The 18,971-nt window shown below is 42.0% G+C and overlaps 1 protein-coding gene across 1 annotated transcript in view; it reads left to right on the top strand.

Annotated features, from left to right (window-relative positions):
- The window catches only part of CD38 (CD38 molecule), a 28,340-nt gene extending 21,878 nt beyond the window's left edge, over nt 1–6,462 (top strand). The window contains exons 4-8 of the mRNA XM_081102003.1: nt 256–341; nt 3,296–3,369; nt 5,101–5,193; nt 5,542–5,628; nt 6,151–6,462. Of these exons, the coding sequence (XP_080958129.1) occupies nt 256–341; nt 3,296–3,369; nt 5,101–5,193; nt 5,542–5,628; nt 6,151–6,214 (404 nt within the window). The 3' untranslated portion in view covers nt 6,215–6,462. The remainder of the gene's footprint in view (nt 1–255; nt 342–3,295; nt 3,370–5,100; nt 5,194–5,541; nt 5,629–6,150) is intronic.
- Nucleotides 6,463–18,971: the final 12,509 nt, after the last annotated feature.

Raw genomic sequence — 18,971 nt, 5'->3', positions numbered from 1 at the left:
CAATTTCCCAGAACGATGACTCAAAGCTGGTCACTGTGTTCCTGTCTGGGGTTTGGAGGGTAAGGTAAGGACTTGGATGGGAGTCAGGGGCACTTAGTTAAATTGGGTCGAGATGTGTCCATTCTCCATCCTCCATCTTGGCAGCAATGCCATTGGATAATGGCTCTTCTTTGACCGAACAGCCAGGGAAGAACGGAGTTTAATTACACCTGTGACTTTCCACTTTAATTATTGTCTACAAACTATGTCTTTTAGAAATGAACTATCAGTCCTGCCCGCACCGGAGGAAAGACTGCATAAACAACCCCGTGTCTGTGTTCTGGGACACGGTGTCCAAAAGGGTGAGTACCAGGCATGAACTTCGAGAATTTGGGAGACCACTGGGAGACCACGGAATGGAGAGGCCATCTAGCCAGTGGTTCATTTGGATTCTCTTTGGATCACACATCTTTTTAGGAACAGAAGTTTGGGATTCTTTCTTGAGGAAAATGTCCCTGAGTACATTCTAGAAGATTTTTCACACACAATTTTAGGATATGCATTGGGGGGGGGGGGGCATGGGCTCCAGTAGGAGAACCCCTGGTCTTACCCATTTTTTCTTTGGCTTTGGCTGCCAGGAATCTCCTGCTTGGTTTAATCCTCTGGCCCAGGTCTTGGCCAATCCTAGATTCCTGGACCAGTCTTAGCAATTGGCACCTTCAGAACTTCCTGTGTGCCAGGCACAGTCCTGGGCTTCACATGGGTTACAACCTTTCATCCTCACAAGTACCCTCTGAAGTAGGTACCATGAGTATCACACCATTTTACAGATGAGCAAATAGTGCTGCGGGCAAGAAAGCAACCTGCTACATGTCCACAGGCAGTGGCAGGTCTGTGAGTTAAGTGCAAATTGTCTAACTCCAGATCCAGAATCCGGCTGGGAAATACTCACCGTCTTCCCTGCCACTTTCTCCCTATTTCTGACTTCACCCTAAGCTACCTTTGTGGCTATTTCTTTTTCTTATAAGTCACTCCTTTGCATGCAAGCAGACTAGGAAAAAGTGGGAAAGAAAAGAAGGAAGAAGTGAGGGGAAGAAAAAGAGGGAGAAAGTACAACTATACTACCTACAATTCTCCAAAATTAAATCCAGACACCGAGGAGTTGGGGCAGTGGAAACTCACACTTGTTAATTGCATATTTATGACAAGTCCTGAGCCAGGTGCCTTGCCTATGTCATCCCATTTAGTCCCCACAGTAGGTGCTGAGGGAAGGTTACAGGTGAGGAAATGGAAACTCAGAGGTTAGGGTCTCATCCAAGGCCAATGGGCTAGTAAGGAGATGCAGGTAAACCCTGGTAGAGACAAGGAGATAACCTGGGATTTGAAGTCAGGAGGCCACGTCAACGTGCACAGGTCCTTTAACCATCTGTTTGACCTTCAGATTCCTCTTTTGTGAAATGGAGATAAAACTGGTGCCTGCCCCATAGGGTTACTGCAATGTATAAACAAGATGCTACTATCCTTTTCACTAAGAATTCATTCCTTTAATGCATATTTGTTGAGTAACTACTGTGTGCTGTGAAAAATCAGAGGCACTGTATAGGTTTTGTTGTTTTTCTGGGGGCGGGGGGGGGGGGGGATTTCTTGCTTTTCCTGAGAAAAGTGTCTATTTTATCATTCTATGACATGTTTGGGGGCAGTGCTGTTGCTAAAAACTTTTAAAGTCAAGTCACATGTTGTATGTGGCAAACCCTGCTTGTGTTCCCCATAGTGCCCTTGGAGCTAGGCGCAGAGTGGTGAAGGGGATTGAGGTACACCCTACCATTGTGAGCTACACTGGGACTGCGCCTTTATTTTGGCCAAATGCTTGCTCACAGATGTAGGTACATAGCCTTCTTTTATTAGAGTAGATCCTTTCTTTTTCTGACAAAAGAGGCAGTGCTTCTTGGGTTTGAATCCCCATTCCACTTTCTCGCTTCCAAGTAACCATAGGGTAAATGGGCTCAACACTTCCTTCCCAGGGCTCTGAGGATTGCAGAGCATTGCAGGCCAGTGTTTGGCATCAACCCTGTGAGCGCTCAGCCGAGTTAGCACTTGTGATTGACATTAATTGGGCCTCTATCTTCTGCTCATCACCCCAACAGAAAGATGGAAGCCACAGTGGGTTTTCACAGTTCCATTTCAAATTGCTTCGTGGTATTTTATTACCAGTAGATGAAAGGCCAGATTTCTTGGCAAAGCCTTCCATAAAGGAACTTATCTATCCAACTTCAAAATCCACTGAAGTTGCCCCCAAACACCACTGTTCTCCCAAGTCCCTCGGCATTTCTGTTCGCAGCTGCCTCAGTGTTTGCCAGGGGAAACCCTATTCATCCTTCAGCTTTTGTCACCCTATGTTATTTTGTTTTTGTTTTTGTTTTTTCTATTTCTTTCCTAATCTCCATCACAGAGTGTTTGGACTTTTAAGAAAATATTATCTTTATTGTTGAAAGTATTGCAGATGTCTCTCTCCCCCTCACCCCGCCATTGACTCCTTCCACCCCACTCCTACATGTTTGGACTTCTCCCTTCCTCTTTTCCTCCCTACATATTTCCACAGTGCTCCGAGGCTCCCGGGCTGAGCAGCAAGCAGACAGCCAGGCTCACAGCTCTCAAAGAGCTCTCAGTAGCAGTGGCCAAGCCTACAGGAAGCTCATCCTCACCATGTGCCAGTCCCAGGGGATGGGCTTCCTGGAGGAAACACATAGATTGCTTTGTTTTGTTCATATTGTTTCCTCCAGTTCCTAGCAAGGATTCCAGCTGAATGTTGCATGAGGAAACAAAGCTCTTCACTTAATAATATTCCTTCATTCATTCATACATTCTGCATTTCTCTTTGTGCCTGTGCAGGCCTCAGTGTCGCCTTTCTTGGTGTCCCCATTCCCCTTACCCCAGGATCGGCCACCCTGCTCCCTAAGTGAAATGCGCAATGTCTACAGTTTATGGCACCAAGAAAGCACTTTTCTCTTCCTCCTCCAGCGATGTTCCTCTTACTCAGCTGAACCTCTGAGCCACCTGCATATTTAGTAACAATGGTGTTGAACTTCATTGTGCAAACACAGATGAGAGCAGCTGCTTCCAGAACTCTTCCGTGTAGCATAAGCCTCCAGTCATTGGGCTGAAAGTACATAGACCTGGGAATGCTGAGCTGGAGCCATACAGGGTACCTTCCCCCCGCTTAACCACCAGCGCTGAGAACTGTTTTGGGTGCAACTGCTGGGGCTTGCTGATTACGTTTACATGCTGAGGAATTGTGAGTTTTCTTTTTCTCTTTAAGTTTGCAGAAAATGCCTGTGGTGTGGTGCAGGTGGTGCTCAATGGGTCCATCAGTAACACCTTTGATAAAAACAGGTACTGGGGGAGGAGGGTGATGGGAGCTGGGAGAGGGTGTAGGGAGGATAAATGGTGATGGGGGGAAAAGCAGGTACTTATTTCTTTGCATTCTATTTGCAAGGGTTAGCACAGCCTCCTATTAGATAGTTTGTCTATAGAAAAATATACTTTTCCAGTATAAGGTTAGTCCTGAAGTTTTGGCCCCCCCCCAAAAAAAAGGTAAAAATTTTGTATTCTATGGAGAGATTTTTCTTCCTAAATAAAAATTATTTTTGTCCTTGAGCTGTGTCCAGCTCCTCCTCTTGGCTTTTTGAAGTCTGATGGAATGTTCTCAGCTCTCCCCTCCATTACACTCCATGCTGCCCATTTCCTGCCTTTGTGCACGCTGTTCCCCCACCTGACCTGCCCCCTCAGTCCTTCTGCCTATTTGAATCCTCACCAGCCATGAAAATCTGTCCTTACCCCTGTTGCCTCCAGGAACATGTCCAGTACCAGTCCAGCACCACAACTATTGGGAACATCAGGAGCTGTGCTGTGCTCTTGCCCCTCACTATGTCCTTGTCGTCAGCACTTCAGTTAAAGGCGGGACTCCAAGAGGCCATCACGTATTACATAGGGGATTTTATGCAGGCACTTAACATCTTTGAGCCCCTGTAGTGTGTACCGGCAGAGGTGGTGGTGCTAGGAAGATGAACGGAGATAGTGTGTGAAAAATAATGAGCTCTGTGCTGACAGAGAGAAGGTGCACAATGAGTATCAGCCATTATTCTCTCATTTAATTCAGACCATTGACATGCCAATGCCTTTCTCCTCTGCTGCCTTCCATACTTACAGTTTTCACCACTTGGATTACCTTTTCAGTCTTCGTTCTCCAATCTTTCTTGGGATAAGGCTGGATTGAGAGGAGGGACCACTCTAGGGGCCCCAAATTAAGTTCCCTTCTCTCCTATTTTAATATTTAATTCTATGAAGAAGATTGTCCTTTTGTCTTCTGCTTTTGACCTCGACCTTGTGGGCTTTTGGATGAAAGTGCTAACATTCCAAAATTTTATAATCTGGTATAAGGGACCTAAGTGCTTTCAATGGGAGTGGCAGGTGTCAGAGACTAATGGGGAGGGGTTTAGAAGTGGTGTTAGAGCAGGACATCAGGGTCTTTCTCTCTTTCTTCCTTTTTTAATGTATTTTTATTTATTTCAGAGAAGAAGGGAGAGGGAGAAGAGAGATAGAAACATCAATGATGAGAGAGAATCATTGATCAGCTGCCTTTTGCATGCAACCTGGGCATGTGCCCTTGACTGGAATCAAATACAGGACCCTTCAGTCTGCAGGCCAACACTCTATTCTCTAAGCCAAATCAACTAGGGTGCCAGTGTCTTTCAAAGCTGTGCTCCAACTTACCTGAGCATTTGGATTGCCTGGGGATTGCCCAACTGCAGATTCTGGTCCAACAAGGGGTGGTGGACTGAGATTCTGCCATTTTAACTAGCTCCCAGGTGATGTCATTGTGTTGGTTTAAGGTCCAGTCTTGGGAAAGCAAGTACTTAAAGAATCAACATCAATGTCCAGATACGGAATCTCATTTTGATAATATTATCCACTGGGGGTCATGCTGAAAGAGTAAAGGTGGCATCCGTCCCAGAGGGTGGGTTTTAACCAGTGGCACCCTACCTGCTGGCTTTTCACAGGGGCTAGGGGTGCCAGAAGTATTCAGTTTGGGGTCAACAATGTTCTTTGTCTCTTCTATCTTAGCACTTTTGGACGTGTGGAAATCTATAATTTGCATCCAGGGAAAGTTTCTAGACTACAAGCCTGGGTGATGCATGACATTGGAGGAGTTCACAGGTATATGTTACTACTTTGTACACATATAGTCTCAGGTTTACTTTAGGAATCGATCAGCAAAACAATCTACAGTCTCAAGAATGCATTGAGGAAAGACTGGCTCAGGAAATGAATAGGGCCTTATTCTACATTCAGCCCATCCCAACAACCTCTCAATTTTATTTCCATAATAGGTTTCTACCTAGTTTGCACCTTAGGCTCCCCTGTTGACCTGTGAACTCTCAGAGTTTACCTCTGCTTCACCTCTTTATCCCAGAGCTTTGTGCAAGGCCTGCTACCTAGAAGAAAACGACTCAGGAGATGTTTGCAAAATCTTGTTATTTTAACATTTTCTTCTTTCTTTCCCAGTCACTCATGCTCGAGTCCTATCATAAATGATTTGAAATTTATTTTAAGCAAGAGGAATATTTCATTTACCTGCCAGGATGACTACAGGTAATTGATTTGTTCTTGAAGAAGAAATAGCCATCTTGCCATCTATGGCATCTTCCCTCAGGCCTTGACGGTAATCTGGGATGGTGACCGATGGTGATATCTCTTCCTTCTCTCTCCATCCCCAGCCTAGCCCTTAGGTGTCCCCAGCTAGTGACCTTCTGAAGAAAACAGGTTGCTGCTTTTGCTGTTTCTTGATCATCAGCTGACATTCATGGCCCTTGTCTGTGCCATGCCAGAGCCAAACATTCATTTTCACCTCCACATATCATCATCAAACATCCCTTCTCAGTATTTATTTTATGATTTAACAAGTGAAATGAAACTAAACTGGGCCCCACTTTAAGTCACTCACTCCTGAACATGAGCTTTCTCCATGTTGTTGCTAGAGGAGAGGAACTTGTGTGGATGCTAAGTGATTAACACATACCTTTGTTGCTAACAAAGGGACTTCTTTCCTTGATGAATTGAATGGTAGATGTATTGTTTTGCCTCTAGATCTCTTTTTTTGCTTTCTTGTCACAGGCCTATCAAGTTTCTTCAGTGTGTGAAAAATCCTGACCATTCGTCTTGCAGTTCTATAATATGAACCATCGGCATGGTGCTTTACAATCTTTGAGCCCTTGTGGTGTACATGGCTGTGTGTGACTCAGGAGACACGCTGATGGAAAGCTGAGGATTTGGAGGATCTTCTGTCATCATGTCATACCAGAGATGGAAGCCTTTCCCCCCAAAGTCTTAAAACAGCTTGTTATTGGCATATTTTTTTATTTTGATCTCTTAACATTCAAGAAAAGATTAATTATTATATAAAATTAGAATGAAATTTTTATGTTATTTTAATTTTCATATGATTCTTTTATGTTGTTTATATGTTGGACAGAATACGACTCTGTCTGGAAATAACATTTCCCAAAGACTATCAGGAGCTTCCAGGTTCTCCAGGAGGGCAATAACTGTTTGGAAGCCTCTTAGTCAAGAAGAACACTCAAAATTACCCCACAGGCTGGTCAGGCACAGAAGTCGTTCTTTTCCTGAGGACACTCGGCTGTCACTTTGCCACTGAGATGTAGCCATTGCTACTTCTGGGAATAGCAGTAACCAGAGTAGATGGTTCATGGTGATGGGACATGAAGTAAGGCCCCTGCCTCAGACTCACCAGCCTCAGGTTCATGGCTGCACAGATCCACCTGCCACACAGGACCTAGAACATGGAAAGTGCTTAGAACAGAGTTCAGAGCTCAGTTTTTCTACCTGTGAAATGGGGGTGATGACAGTGCTGACCTCTGGATTGTCTTGAGCATTTGAGCAAGATGCTAGAAGTATAAATCTTAGAATTGCATTTGATATTAGAAAGAGCTCTGTTAAAGTTAGTGTTTTAATTTTAAAAAAATGTTGAAACCTGTTTTTATTCCTGAGGAAATTCCTTGACTAGCCTACTTGTTTAGAAGCTGAGGCCCTGGGAGTAATGGAGATGGGAAGGTTTTGCCCTCTTGACAATCAGCAGGGTCAGACACACTCTCACACAAGGCTTGAATAGTCTTGGGTGGTTAGAACTTGCCCACCTGATGGGACTGAATAAGGTATCCTCCTGAAATCTTTAACTAAGAGCTGGCTCCCATCTCAAGATTAGCATTGACAATGGTATTAAGAGGTGATGCCCCTCACCCCACCCCTCGCCACCAAATCTAAGGATTTAATGTTTGTAATTGTCATTCTGTAGCCACCATGAGTTCAACAACTTCCCCTGGCATTGCCGATCCAAGCCCTGCTTGATCACCAGGGCCCACCACGCTGGTGACAGTAAAGGTGTGCATATCCCTTAGTAGAATGAAGTCAGAAGACACAATGTGTTGGAAGTACCACTTCACTCCAGTGTAATCAGTGCACTGAAAGAACATTGGGGAAGAGTGAGACAGAAGGAATGGGGTAACTAACCCAAGTCTTCGTTACAAGAACAAATCTCCCTTTGTGAATACTACTTAATAATCAGTTCAGTTTCCACAGAGTTGCCTTCCAGAGAATTTCCCTGAAGTGGCAGAATAATCAGATCCAAGTTGACTGCTGGAGGAAGAGAGGCCCCTTTGGAGCCACTAAGTCTCAGATCACTCTTGGTTGCTCAGCATTAATGATTTTGGCCCATAGAACTCAGAGCTTCTCCAAGCACAGATTGCTTGGACCAGTGAGGCAGGAGGAAGTGGCCATGGGTGTCCTTCCTGCTTTCAGCTTCTAGAACATGAGAGGAGTCATTGGGTCAGTGCTGTCAGACTGGATTGCTTTAAAAATGTGTTGTTTTTTAAGTGTCATCCATGACAATTAACATGTCAAATACTCTCTTGTTAATGAACAAAATAGACATTTCTGTAATAATTTATTACAGAATCATGAAAGAATTATAGAACGTTATTGCTTCAGAGCAGTAACTCAACCTCTTCTCTTGGCAAGTGAAGAAGTGGAATCTCTCTCCTGGGAGTCCTAGAGGGTGGGTGCTGAGTGGTTGGCAGTAGCTTAAGAGCCAAGATTTTCCTCACTCGATGTCTCTCTTTCACATCACGAAGCTTAAGCCCTCACAAACAGGAGTGGTGGAGATGACTGGTTCTTGCTTAGTATTTATTATTTTCTTGTTCTTCTTGGTAAATAAACAGTAATCATCAACTCCCCATTATAAACTAGAAACCTGGTTTCCAGCCCACAGAATACATTCTCAGCTCTATAGTCGGGTCTGGCCAATGGGATGTGAGTTTGCCTGGTTATTTTTAAAGACAGAGATACTACCCTGATTTTCCCCTTTCCCTTCCCATTGCTGAACGATAATGCAACTCCAGTAGCAGCCTAAGACCTCAAGATGAAGCCAGAGCTTGTGGATGGCAAATCTGACTGGTCATAGAGACTTCTTCGTCCCTTCCCCATCCTGAGTCACGGTCGCCCAGAATCTCAGTTCCATGTGCGTAGACTTGACCTGTTTTCTTCATTGCTTTATCCTTCACCCCAGGCATGTGTTTCCATGACACCCTGTTTCATTCTTGCCTCTGCATCTCAGCTCCCTCCTCTGGACTTGGCTTTGCTGGCTGCTTCAGCCTCAATATGACTTACCGATTGTTCATTCAATCACCAATATTAGTTGGTCCTTTTCCTGGATAGAGTCTGATCTTTGAATTGAAGAGAAAGGTCAATGTGTAGTTTTAACAACATGTGATGGAAATACATTTTATCTGAATAAATTGTGTATGGAAAGAAAAAGGGTTGGTAGAATTAGATGGAAATTGCATAGATTATTATAAAGTGCTTGAAATGTAAGTTAACATGATGTTTCCTTTTAATTTAACTCAAGTAAGACATTAAGTTCATGAGATGTCACAACATTGTGTACACACCTGTATGTTTTGAATCAGAAACGTGAACTTGAATATGAAACTTCAGAACCAGGTAAAGTGTGTTTATCTATATCTTTTATATTCAGCAGCTTTGGAACTTGGGTGCTTTAAGAGTCTTTGAGGACATAAAATTTAAGGATACAAGCGTCTTCTGATGCTTAGTCAAGGGAAATTTTCCCATCCAGAAGTTATGTGAGCTTCAGAATCCTCACCTGTAAAGAGAAGACAGTACCTACCCACATACCTGCCAACCTGACAGCTATAACACTTCCATGCCAGAACACAGTGTAGGCACTAAAAACAAAGTCCTATGGGTCAATGCAAGCTCCCAAAGGTCATGTTCACCTGGATTTGAAGTTCTAAAAGTTGAAGACTTACTTATGGAAGGAGATTGTATAACACCCTGCTTGAAGGGAAGAAAGAGAGAAGTGCCGAGTCATGCTCTGTAGAGGTCATGGTGGATGTAGGCCCAGATGTCCGGGCAGAAAGAGGAAGCTGTGTGGACGTGGGGGTAGAAAATGGTGTGTGCTCTAGAATTAGGTTCAAATCGCAGCTCTGGCATATGCTGAAGTTTTCAGGGACTATAGGCAAGTCATTTCCTGTCTAGTGCTCAGAGAACACAGGTGCAAAATGGGGTTGGTAATGACAGCTACATCCTAGAGATGTTGGGGTACTAAATGGCCGGTGTACTTACTGTGTTCAGTGCAGGGGCTAGTGTGGCGTGAGAAGGCATTAGTCCTTATTATCAGGGAAGGTTAGAAAAACATTACCTAGGATAGAAAGTGTCACGGTGGTCTCTAGCCTGTTTTTCATGTTATCCAAGGTTCTTAGTCACGTGGAGCATCTTCCTAAGTGACAAAAAAGAAAGGATTCATGGCAAAACTTTCTACCTGAGTCCTACAGTGAGCAAGTCACATCACCTTTCTGAGCCGCGGTTTTCTCTTGCATAAAATGGGAATGACAGCCGAAACCGGTTTGGCTCAGTGGATGGAGTGTCGGCCTGCGGACTGAAAGGTCCCAGGTTCGATTCCGGTCAAGGGCATGTACCTGGGTTGCGGGCACATCCCCAGGAGGAGATGTGCAGGAGGCAGCTGATCGATGTTTCTCTCTCATCGATGTTTCTAACTCTCTATCTCTCTCCCTTCCTCTCTGTAAAAAATCAATAAAATATATTAAAAAAAAAATGGGAATGACATTTTACTTACCTCACTGAGATGATGTGAGATCCAATGAGAAAATGCAGGGGGGAAATGTTAGGAAAAGCATGGGACAAAGGTGAATTATTGATGTGGTGGTGATGATGATGACAATGACATGAGTTTTTTCAATTATCATCTTGTAATTTGAGGCAAAAATAGAATTTCATAAACCTGGCTCTACTTAAAATGCCCTTATAAAAACTGAGTATGTAAAGGAAACCTATAGCAAATATTCAAGGTCAGTAAAATACCAGAACACTACCTAGCAAAGACTAGCCAGTATGTAAACAAATATAAGAACTGCCAGCAGAGGGAGGCAGGTACTGACACACGTACAGTAGCCCATTCTTCTCATCCCCAGGGTGGATTTGACAATACAGACGGTGTAGCATCTCTAGGCTGTTGCTTAGCAAAGGGAAGGAAAATTGGAGCAGTGTCTCTGTCTTTAAGAATAACAGGAAATTGCATGAATCATGCACACTCATATCCCATTGGCCATACCCCACTGTAGAGCTGAGAATGTATTCTGTGGACGGGAAACCAGGTTTCTAGTTTAAAATGGGAGTTGATGAATTCTGTTTATTTAACAAGAAGAACAAGAAAATAATAAATGCTAAGCAAGAGTCAGTCATCACCACTACTCCTCTTCTGTGAAGCCCTCCTTGACCACCCCATATATGTTGTACCCCTCCATTCTTCTTACAGCCTTCTGCCCCTTCTCTGCATTAATTTTCTCCTATTAATTAATTTAAAACTTTCATGGTACTTCCTGTGTGCTAGATACGATCCTGAGTATTTTAAAAATATATTGCTTACTTCTCGAAAAAATCCATATGAGGTAGGCATTATTTTTATTTGCATTTCATAGATGAGGGACAGAAAAGTGTGTTGCTTGACCAATGTTCCAGAGTGAATGTTGATGGAGTCTAGCTGTACAAACCCCACTCCTCAGTCTACTCAGCTACCTCTCGTTGCACTTAGTGCAGTGGAACACAGAATTTCAGTATCCACTTATTTATTTTCTGTCTCCCTTACTGGAATGCAAGCTGTAAGAGGGCAGGAACTTTGTTAGTTCCTGGTCCCCACCTCCAAGACAGTTTATAATAATGGTCTCCTTCTTCTTCGTCTCTAAGATTTTAGAACAGTGGTCTCAACCTTCCTAATGTCGCGACCCTTTAATACATGTAGCTCCTCATGTTGTGGTGACCCCCAACCATAAAATTATTTTCGTTGCTACTTCATAACTGTAATTTTGCTACTGTTATGAATCATAATGTAAATATCTGATATGCAGGATGTATTTTCATTGTTACAAATTGAACATAATTAAAGCATAGTGATTAATCACAAAACAATATGTAATTATATATGTGTTTTCCGATGGTCTTAGGCGACCCCTGTGAAAGGGTCATTCGACCCCCAAAGGGGTCGCGACCCACAGGTTGAGAACTACTGTTTTAGAAGACAGGCTCTCTGCTATTTTCAGTACTTAATTATAATACATAGTGCTTATTGTTTGAAACTTGAGTATAACAGATTAAAAAACAAAACTAACTCAGAAAGATTGAAATCAAGCAGATTCTAAAATCAATACACCAGAAAATTAACCCAACCATATGTCATATTGATAACTCAATCATCCAGACACAGGGAGTTAATTCAAGTCTTATTTGAACATAATACCCACTGTGCAACATTAAGGGTGAAAACCATCACAAATAAATCTTGAACTTTAATTAGCAGTAGGTATTAACATTTTTCATGTTTTGTAGGTTAGACCAAATGAGTACATAGAACACGTATACAAAATGGGAGACCGTGAGAAAAACACCATGGTGTTGGCTTCGAATTGGTGGGATCGCTATGAACTCATACATATTTGCAGGCGCAAAATCATTAGCTACATTGCTATTTTGCTGTATTTATTTTAATTCCTCTGACATCATAATTCAACAACCTTTGTTGAATGCTTGCCATATTCCAGACACTGTTCTGAGCACTTCACATGATGAGCTATTTTACTTAATCCTCGCCTGTGCACTGTGACATGTACACTTGTTATCAAAGCAACGAGAAGCTTGCCCAAGGTCATGGCAGAGCTGGGTTTTGTCTGACCCCAGAATTGTGCTTATGATCACAATAATCTTAATGCACTCTCATTCATTTGTGACGCTGAATGAGATCTGACTTCTGAAATAAATAAGCTTATTGGGGGAAAAAGACCCACTGGAATCACTTAATTTATCAATAAAAGTATTTGTGCCATTTGGCATAGAGCATATTCTAAGTTGCCTGTGAGGCAAGAAACCTGGTTTGAGACCCTCCTCTGCCCATCCCAGTTGCACAACCTTGTGCAAGCACACTAGGCTCTCTGCATCTCTTCCTTCTTTTATAAACTAAAGGAGCGGAGTGACACAGAGAAACACGGACTCAGATGTCTACAGGAGTTCATGGGTGACACAAAAGAGGAAAGTGGCCTGATGACCTGTGTCCTGTCTGTGGTGGCAGTGACCCCTCACCTCCAGCCCAATGTTGCCAGGCAGGTGTGTAGGCTTGAGGTCATCTGATCTTGCAACTCCTCAAGAGAAGCCAGAAATACAGACTTATGTGACTTTTCTCAAATCTTAAATTAAGAAAACATGACATCATGACATACCAGTATGTGGCCCTCAAGCCAATACCTTGTGATTTTTAGATCAGATGAACTCTGAAGTCCCTTTAAAGACTAGTTGTAGAAAACAAAATGATCTCTTAAATTGTGATGCTCAAATGCAATTGTCTGGTTTATCTTCTCAGAACTTTTCAAGGTTTCATTGGGATAGTGGACAAGTCCTGGGACAACATCCCTTGGGCCAACACCTTCTTACCTGTAGAATGAAGTGGCCTCTAGGGAAGAGAGAATGGTGCTAATATATACTGAGCACCTGTTAAATGTCAGAGACTTATCATGAATCATAGCAATTGTATTAGTCATATTAGTCAGGATTCACCAGAGAAACAGACCAATAGGATGCATATATACACAATCTCTTGGCTGTATTCTGATCTCTCTCTCTCTCTCTCTCTCTCTCTCTCTCTCTCTCTCTCTCTCCCTGAAACCATAGAGTCTATAAATCACCCATGTGTGGAAAGCAATGCTGTTTTAGGGAGATTAGTGTAGCAACAGCTTGTAGGATAGACTGAGGAATCTAGGAAACCCCATAAAAGAGAACACAATGTAGAAAGCCATTTAGGATCAAGGAAGGTGACCTTGGTTTTGACCACAATCCAAGAGACCAAAGTACCCAGTGCTTCCCCTTCCCCACCACATGCTATCCGATACCCAGTTAGCTTCCAGCAATTCATGGTAATAATTTCCACCTTCCCTAATAAGGGCCGCCCAACTTAAGCAATTTTCTAATGACTACTCTATAATTTCTTTGAAAGTGATGAACATTCACTATTTTCCCGGAAGTCTTTGCTGTGATTTTGTTTGTTCCAAGATCAGAGAAAGTTGAAAACACTGTTGAAAGGGGTTAACTCTCTTGGCTTCTCACGACCCATCTCCTTAGTTACACCATGTTCAATTAGGTCAGACAGTGCCACTCTGGATGTGATTTGGCATGGAACCACAATGGCCAGACTCATAATTTGGAAGGCGTCAATTTATCTTTACATCTCACACTTTATCTTGGCTTGGCAGAAATTTATTAGCAACTGGAGAAGTTTACATTAAAATGCCCACATTTTCATTAACTTTCAAGTACCCTTGTTTGAGTTCAGTTAGAAGTGTTTGCCAGAGAGAGGTAGTTAAATACATTTATTTGAGCCAATATAGTAAAAAGCCAAACAAATATGTTTTGGGGGAAGGAATGATATTATAAAATATTTGGCCTATAATTTGTCCTTTTAGCCTGAGAGTGACAATATGTTGACTTTTTCTCTACAGACTGAAGACCAAATATAGTCAATTAAGAATGAATTCTAAATAAACAGGTGGCAAAGAAAAAGCAATGGATATAATTTTTGGATGACAGATTCTAGATTGGAGTAAATAAAACATCAGCATTTGGTCCCAAACTCTCAAGTCTAGGCTCTGCATTTCTTGATGTTATGGTGATTTTGTCAGACTCAATTCAGGGAAATTTTTAAGTTCCTTTTGTTGTGTAATCTATCTGAGGTCAGTGAGAAGTACATCAGAGTTCCCTTTTCTCAGTTTCAAAATGAAAATGATTCATAAAATACTCAAGCTATCTTTTTTTTCCAGTACAAAAGAATTAAATAACAACTCTGCATATCCCAAATCTTGAAATTCACAACTTGCTCTTTAAACTTCTGTTGAACTGATATATCTTATTCTTGAATGCCTTGGACTTTGCAGAGTGGAGAGAAAAATTCGAGGTTACATGTTATATAAATATTTTAGCAAATGTTTTTTGAACTACTTGGTAAAATAAACATCTATTTATTGATAAAATAATTTTTATAACTTTGTATAGAATCACAGAACAGCCCTAGCCTGTTTGGCTCAGTGGATAGAGCGTCAACCCCCAAACTGAAAGGTCCTGGGTTTGATTCACGTCAAAGTCACATACCTGGGTTGCAGGCTCCATCCTTGGCCTTGGTTGGGAAGTATGCAGGAGGCAACCAATCAATGTGTCTATCTCACATTGATATTTCTCTCTCCCTCTGTCTCTCCTCCTCCCTCCCACCTTCTACTCTCTCTAAAAATCAATGGAAAAATATTTTTGGATGAGGATTAATAAAATAAAATTTGGAAAATGTGCTAATAAGAGGAAGAAGAAAATATAACCACTTCTAATTCCATCACTTGCAGTTAATTGCCATTTTCATATTTTTTATGTAATGTTGACCTTAATGCCTGAAAGCAAGTCATTACATGCAAAGTATTAGTTCATTGACTATGTCCTCAAGTCTTTATTATTATGAAATGTATGTACTTATAAATATGTTTTTAATTGCAATCATAGCATGCGCACTGTTTTGTAACTATCGAGCTAACATATACCTCAAAATTGCAAGCCAAGGTGAGTTTTCTGTTTCAAAACAGTGCCCTTGGAAATACTTTCATGACTTAAAACAAGTTGGTAGATGTTTTGCTTTGAACCAACCTAAGGCATATGTGTGCTGTAGGTTAGGTTCCTTGGGAAATGGACTTTGAGAAGGTGATTTGAGAGCAGAAAGTTTATTGGGGTGCTCTGAGATAAGATCAATACTTTGGGAGGGAGACAAAAGAATCAGAATTGGGCAAAAGGAGAAGTCTCACTGAGGAATGCTACTCAGCCTTAAGAAAGGATGAAATCTGATTTTTGAGCAACCCAGTGTTTACCAATTATAAGAATGATATTTTATTCTTCATCTGCTTTAATTCTTTGAATATTCTCAACTTGGGTGCTATTTCTCAGGCCCTTAAAGCCTTAAGACATGTTTATAGAGGAAATTTGGAAACTTCAGAGAAGCGCACACAAAAAAATAACATCCATAATTTCACCAAACAAGGGCTATAGTTAATATATTTCCTTCTGCTCATTTTTTCAAGAGCCCTATAACAAATTACAATAAACTGGGAGGCTGAGAACAACAGAAATCTGTTCTTTCACAGTTCTGGAGGCGGGAAATACAAAATCAAGGTGTCAGCAGAGCCATGCTCCCTCTGACACTCGGGGTAGAACCTTCCTTGCCTTTTTCCTGTTCCTGGTTATGGCTGTGATCCTCGGCGTTCCTTGGCTTCAGCACTCCAAACTCTGTCTCTGTCATCACACGGCATTTTCCTCTTCTTATAAGGCCATCAGGCACATTGGATTAGGGCTCACACTAATGACATCTTAATTTGATAACATCTGCAAAGACCCTGTTTCCAAATAAGGTCACATTCTTAAGTACTGGGGATTCTGATTTCAACATTATGAAGGGAACACAGTTCAACCCATAGCATGCATATAATGGTTACCTCCCCACCTACCTCCCCCCCCACTTAATTTGGGTCAAGAACTATTCTACGCCCTGCATAGAATTTCATCTTTTAAAGTTTGCCAAATTTTAAGAAAATATAACATAAAAATATCAGCTTCCGGGATAGAAAATGACTCTGAAGTGATTCATAATCTTAAAAATGATTTAAGCTCTATAAAAGTTCACTGCTGATTTTCTTACAGTGGAGACTTCTGTTTGGTTCAGATAGGATTTGACTTACACAAGTGTTGTTTACACAAAACTTTAAAAGATGGGCTCTATTGTGAACAGTAAGGCCCACTTATAATAAAGTTAATGAATATACTGTCTACTTCTTTCAGGAAGCATGTTTCCTTTTACTGACTTCTGAGAAATTATCAATTGAAATATGTCTGGTCAAGTAATTAGGGAGCAGAGGAAGAGTTGGTATATAATTGTGTGCTGAATTGTGTGGTACTAACTAAACGTGACTGTGCTTTGAAGTCTATATGTCTGTAAATAAAATCTAGAAATTCAAGTTCTATATGCAACTAGAATGGAGTATGAAGAGAAGGAATAAGAATTTTATTATCAATTTGGGAGAACCTGGGATTGTATTCTAATCTCAGCTCTGCTCTTCACTCTTTTTGTGAGCTTGGGGAAGGTAATTAACTCATCCTAACCCTGTTTTTTGTGTGTATTTTTCTTCCCTAAATTTAGTGCTTTAGAAAAATAAGCATTTTATTGGGCACGATTCTGTGGGCTGGGGATCTGAGCAGGGGCCACTGGAACAGCTTCTGACTGGCGCCATGTGGTCTCAGCAGGGCCTGGAAGATTCAAGATGGCCTCGTCTGGTCCTTAGCTAGAACGGATTGAATGTCTGAGGACTGTTAGGGTGAGTGGACCTCACTCTCCCTGTGATGTCGACTGGAATCACTCAAATGTCTGAAATCTAGATTTTCCTCCAGGTGGTCTTTTCTGTCCACACAGAACACCTAGACCTCTTTACGTGGTCAGCTGGATTCCCCGCTGAGTGCAAGAAGAGTCTATGTGGCTTCTTAGGTCCAGGCCCAGAAGGCCCAGAGCATTGGACTGGCTGCATTCTATGGGTCATACCAAGTCACAAGGCCAGCCCTGGTTTCAGGGTTGGGAAAACCGACTCCTGTCCTGATGGGAAGAGGGAACCTAGAGATCATCTCTGCGGGCAATCTGCCACAGAAACCACAGAGGGAAGTCAGCCTTTGCCACACTTCTCTACCAGCCTGTCTTCTCTCTGGGTTAAAGATTAAAATTAAAGAAACTCAAAGCTACCTAAGGAGAGGACAGGGACTTAACAAGGAGAAAAGGGATAATGAAAGAAAAAGTAATGGAACTGAAAAACAATTCTGACAGGCTCGTGCACATTTAAACCTGGGATTGCAAACAGCCACAGCTACCCGTCACTAATCCTGCATCCATCACGGACAGTGCTAATCAACCCCTAACTTTCTAATGAAGTCCATGCACGTCCTTATCATTCTTCTCAAGTCAGGGCTGTAGGCAATCATTGCTGATCTAATAGTCTGAAAAAAAGAAGAAACCTATTGCCCACACTGGCCCACCTGCTGAGGGCTGGGGTTGGGTGGGGGGAGGGGGCCGTGACTATTTTGAATACACTCCACAGGTTGATCCTGATACTCCCTGCCCTCTCCTAGACGGAGGCCACTGCTTCAGCCCCTGAGCTTGGAATTGCTGAGTGGTTAATAAAGTGGTTAATAAAGTGGTTAATAAAATAACCACCTTAATAAAGTGGTTCTCTACAGGACTGTACTCAGTTTTTACAACATAGCTGAAAGATGAGGAAACCGAGACTAGAAAAAGTGGAACCATTTGCCCAAATTCTACAATAGGATCATGGTGGCCCCAACAATCTCTTTCTACTGTCCATAAAGCTTTCATGATCTCAAACTCTCAGAACCACAGGCCCTGAAAGCTGAAGTGATGTCATCAAGTCCAAACTTTTGTTTTATAGGTCAGGAAACAGAGGCTCAGAGAATTAAAGGTCTTCCCAATGTTCAAGTCCAATAGGACAGGTTAACTTCAGGGTTAGAGCCCAGGGCTTCTGATTTCTAGGGAATTGATCTTTACCTCAGTTTCAGAGGAGTTAACCAATCAACCTGGCCAACTTCAAACCTTTGGCTCATCCATTTGGCTGATCTGTGCTCTGAATTCAAGTGAGGAAGGAGATGGTTTCTCATGGATACTGACCCACTGCCTGAAATGGCCCCTGTACCTCAATTCCATGATAAAGGCTGTGGAACATTTAAATAAATCTTTAGGTTTAAAATTGTTTTATCCAAACAGATGACAAAGATGTGAAATATATTACTGTGACAAATTTTGTTATTGCCATTGCTGAAATACTTTAATAGGAGGCATTTCATGCAGTACCTGAGGCATTTTATTATTAAGAATAAAATGTTGCCCTAGCCAGTTTGGCTCAGTGGATAGAGTATCGGCCCAAGGACTGAAGGGTTGGGGGTTCAACTCCAGTCAAGGACACATGCCTCAGTTACAGGCTTCATCCCTGGCCCCAGTTTGGGTGCATGTGAGAGGCAATCAATTGATGTGTCTCTTTCACATAGACGTTTCTCTCTGTCTTTCTCAACCCCCCCCCCCTTCCACTCTCTCTAAAAATTAATGGAAAAATAGTCTCGGGTGAGGATTAACAAGAAGAAGAAAAGAATAAAATGCTTTTAAAAATCTGATGAGTATTTATGGATAAACATAACTTCACTAGCTTCTCAAATTTTATCTATTAGAAGTGCAACCTCACAATAGGGAGGTTTCCAGCCTGAAAGTT

Source organism: Myotis nattereri (genome assembly GCF_964212035.1).
Source record: "Myotis nattereri genome assembly, chromosome: 1".
Taxonomy (NCBI): domain Eukaryota; kingdom Metazoa; phylum Chordata; class Mammalia; order Chiroptera; family Vespertilionidae; genus Myotis; species Myotis nattereri.
The sequence above is the reverse complement of the archived record's forward strand: the minus strand, read 5'-3'. Positions and strand labels throughout refer to the sequence as shown.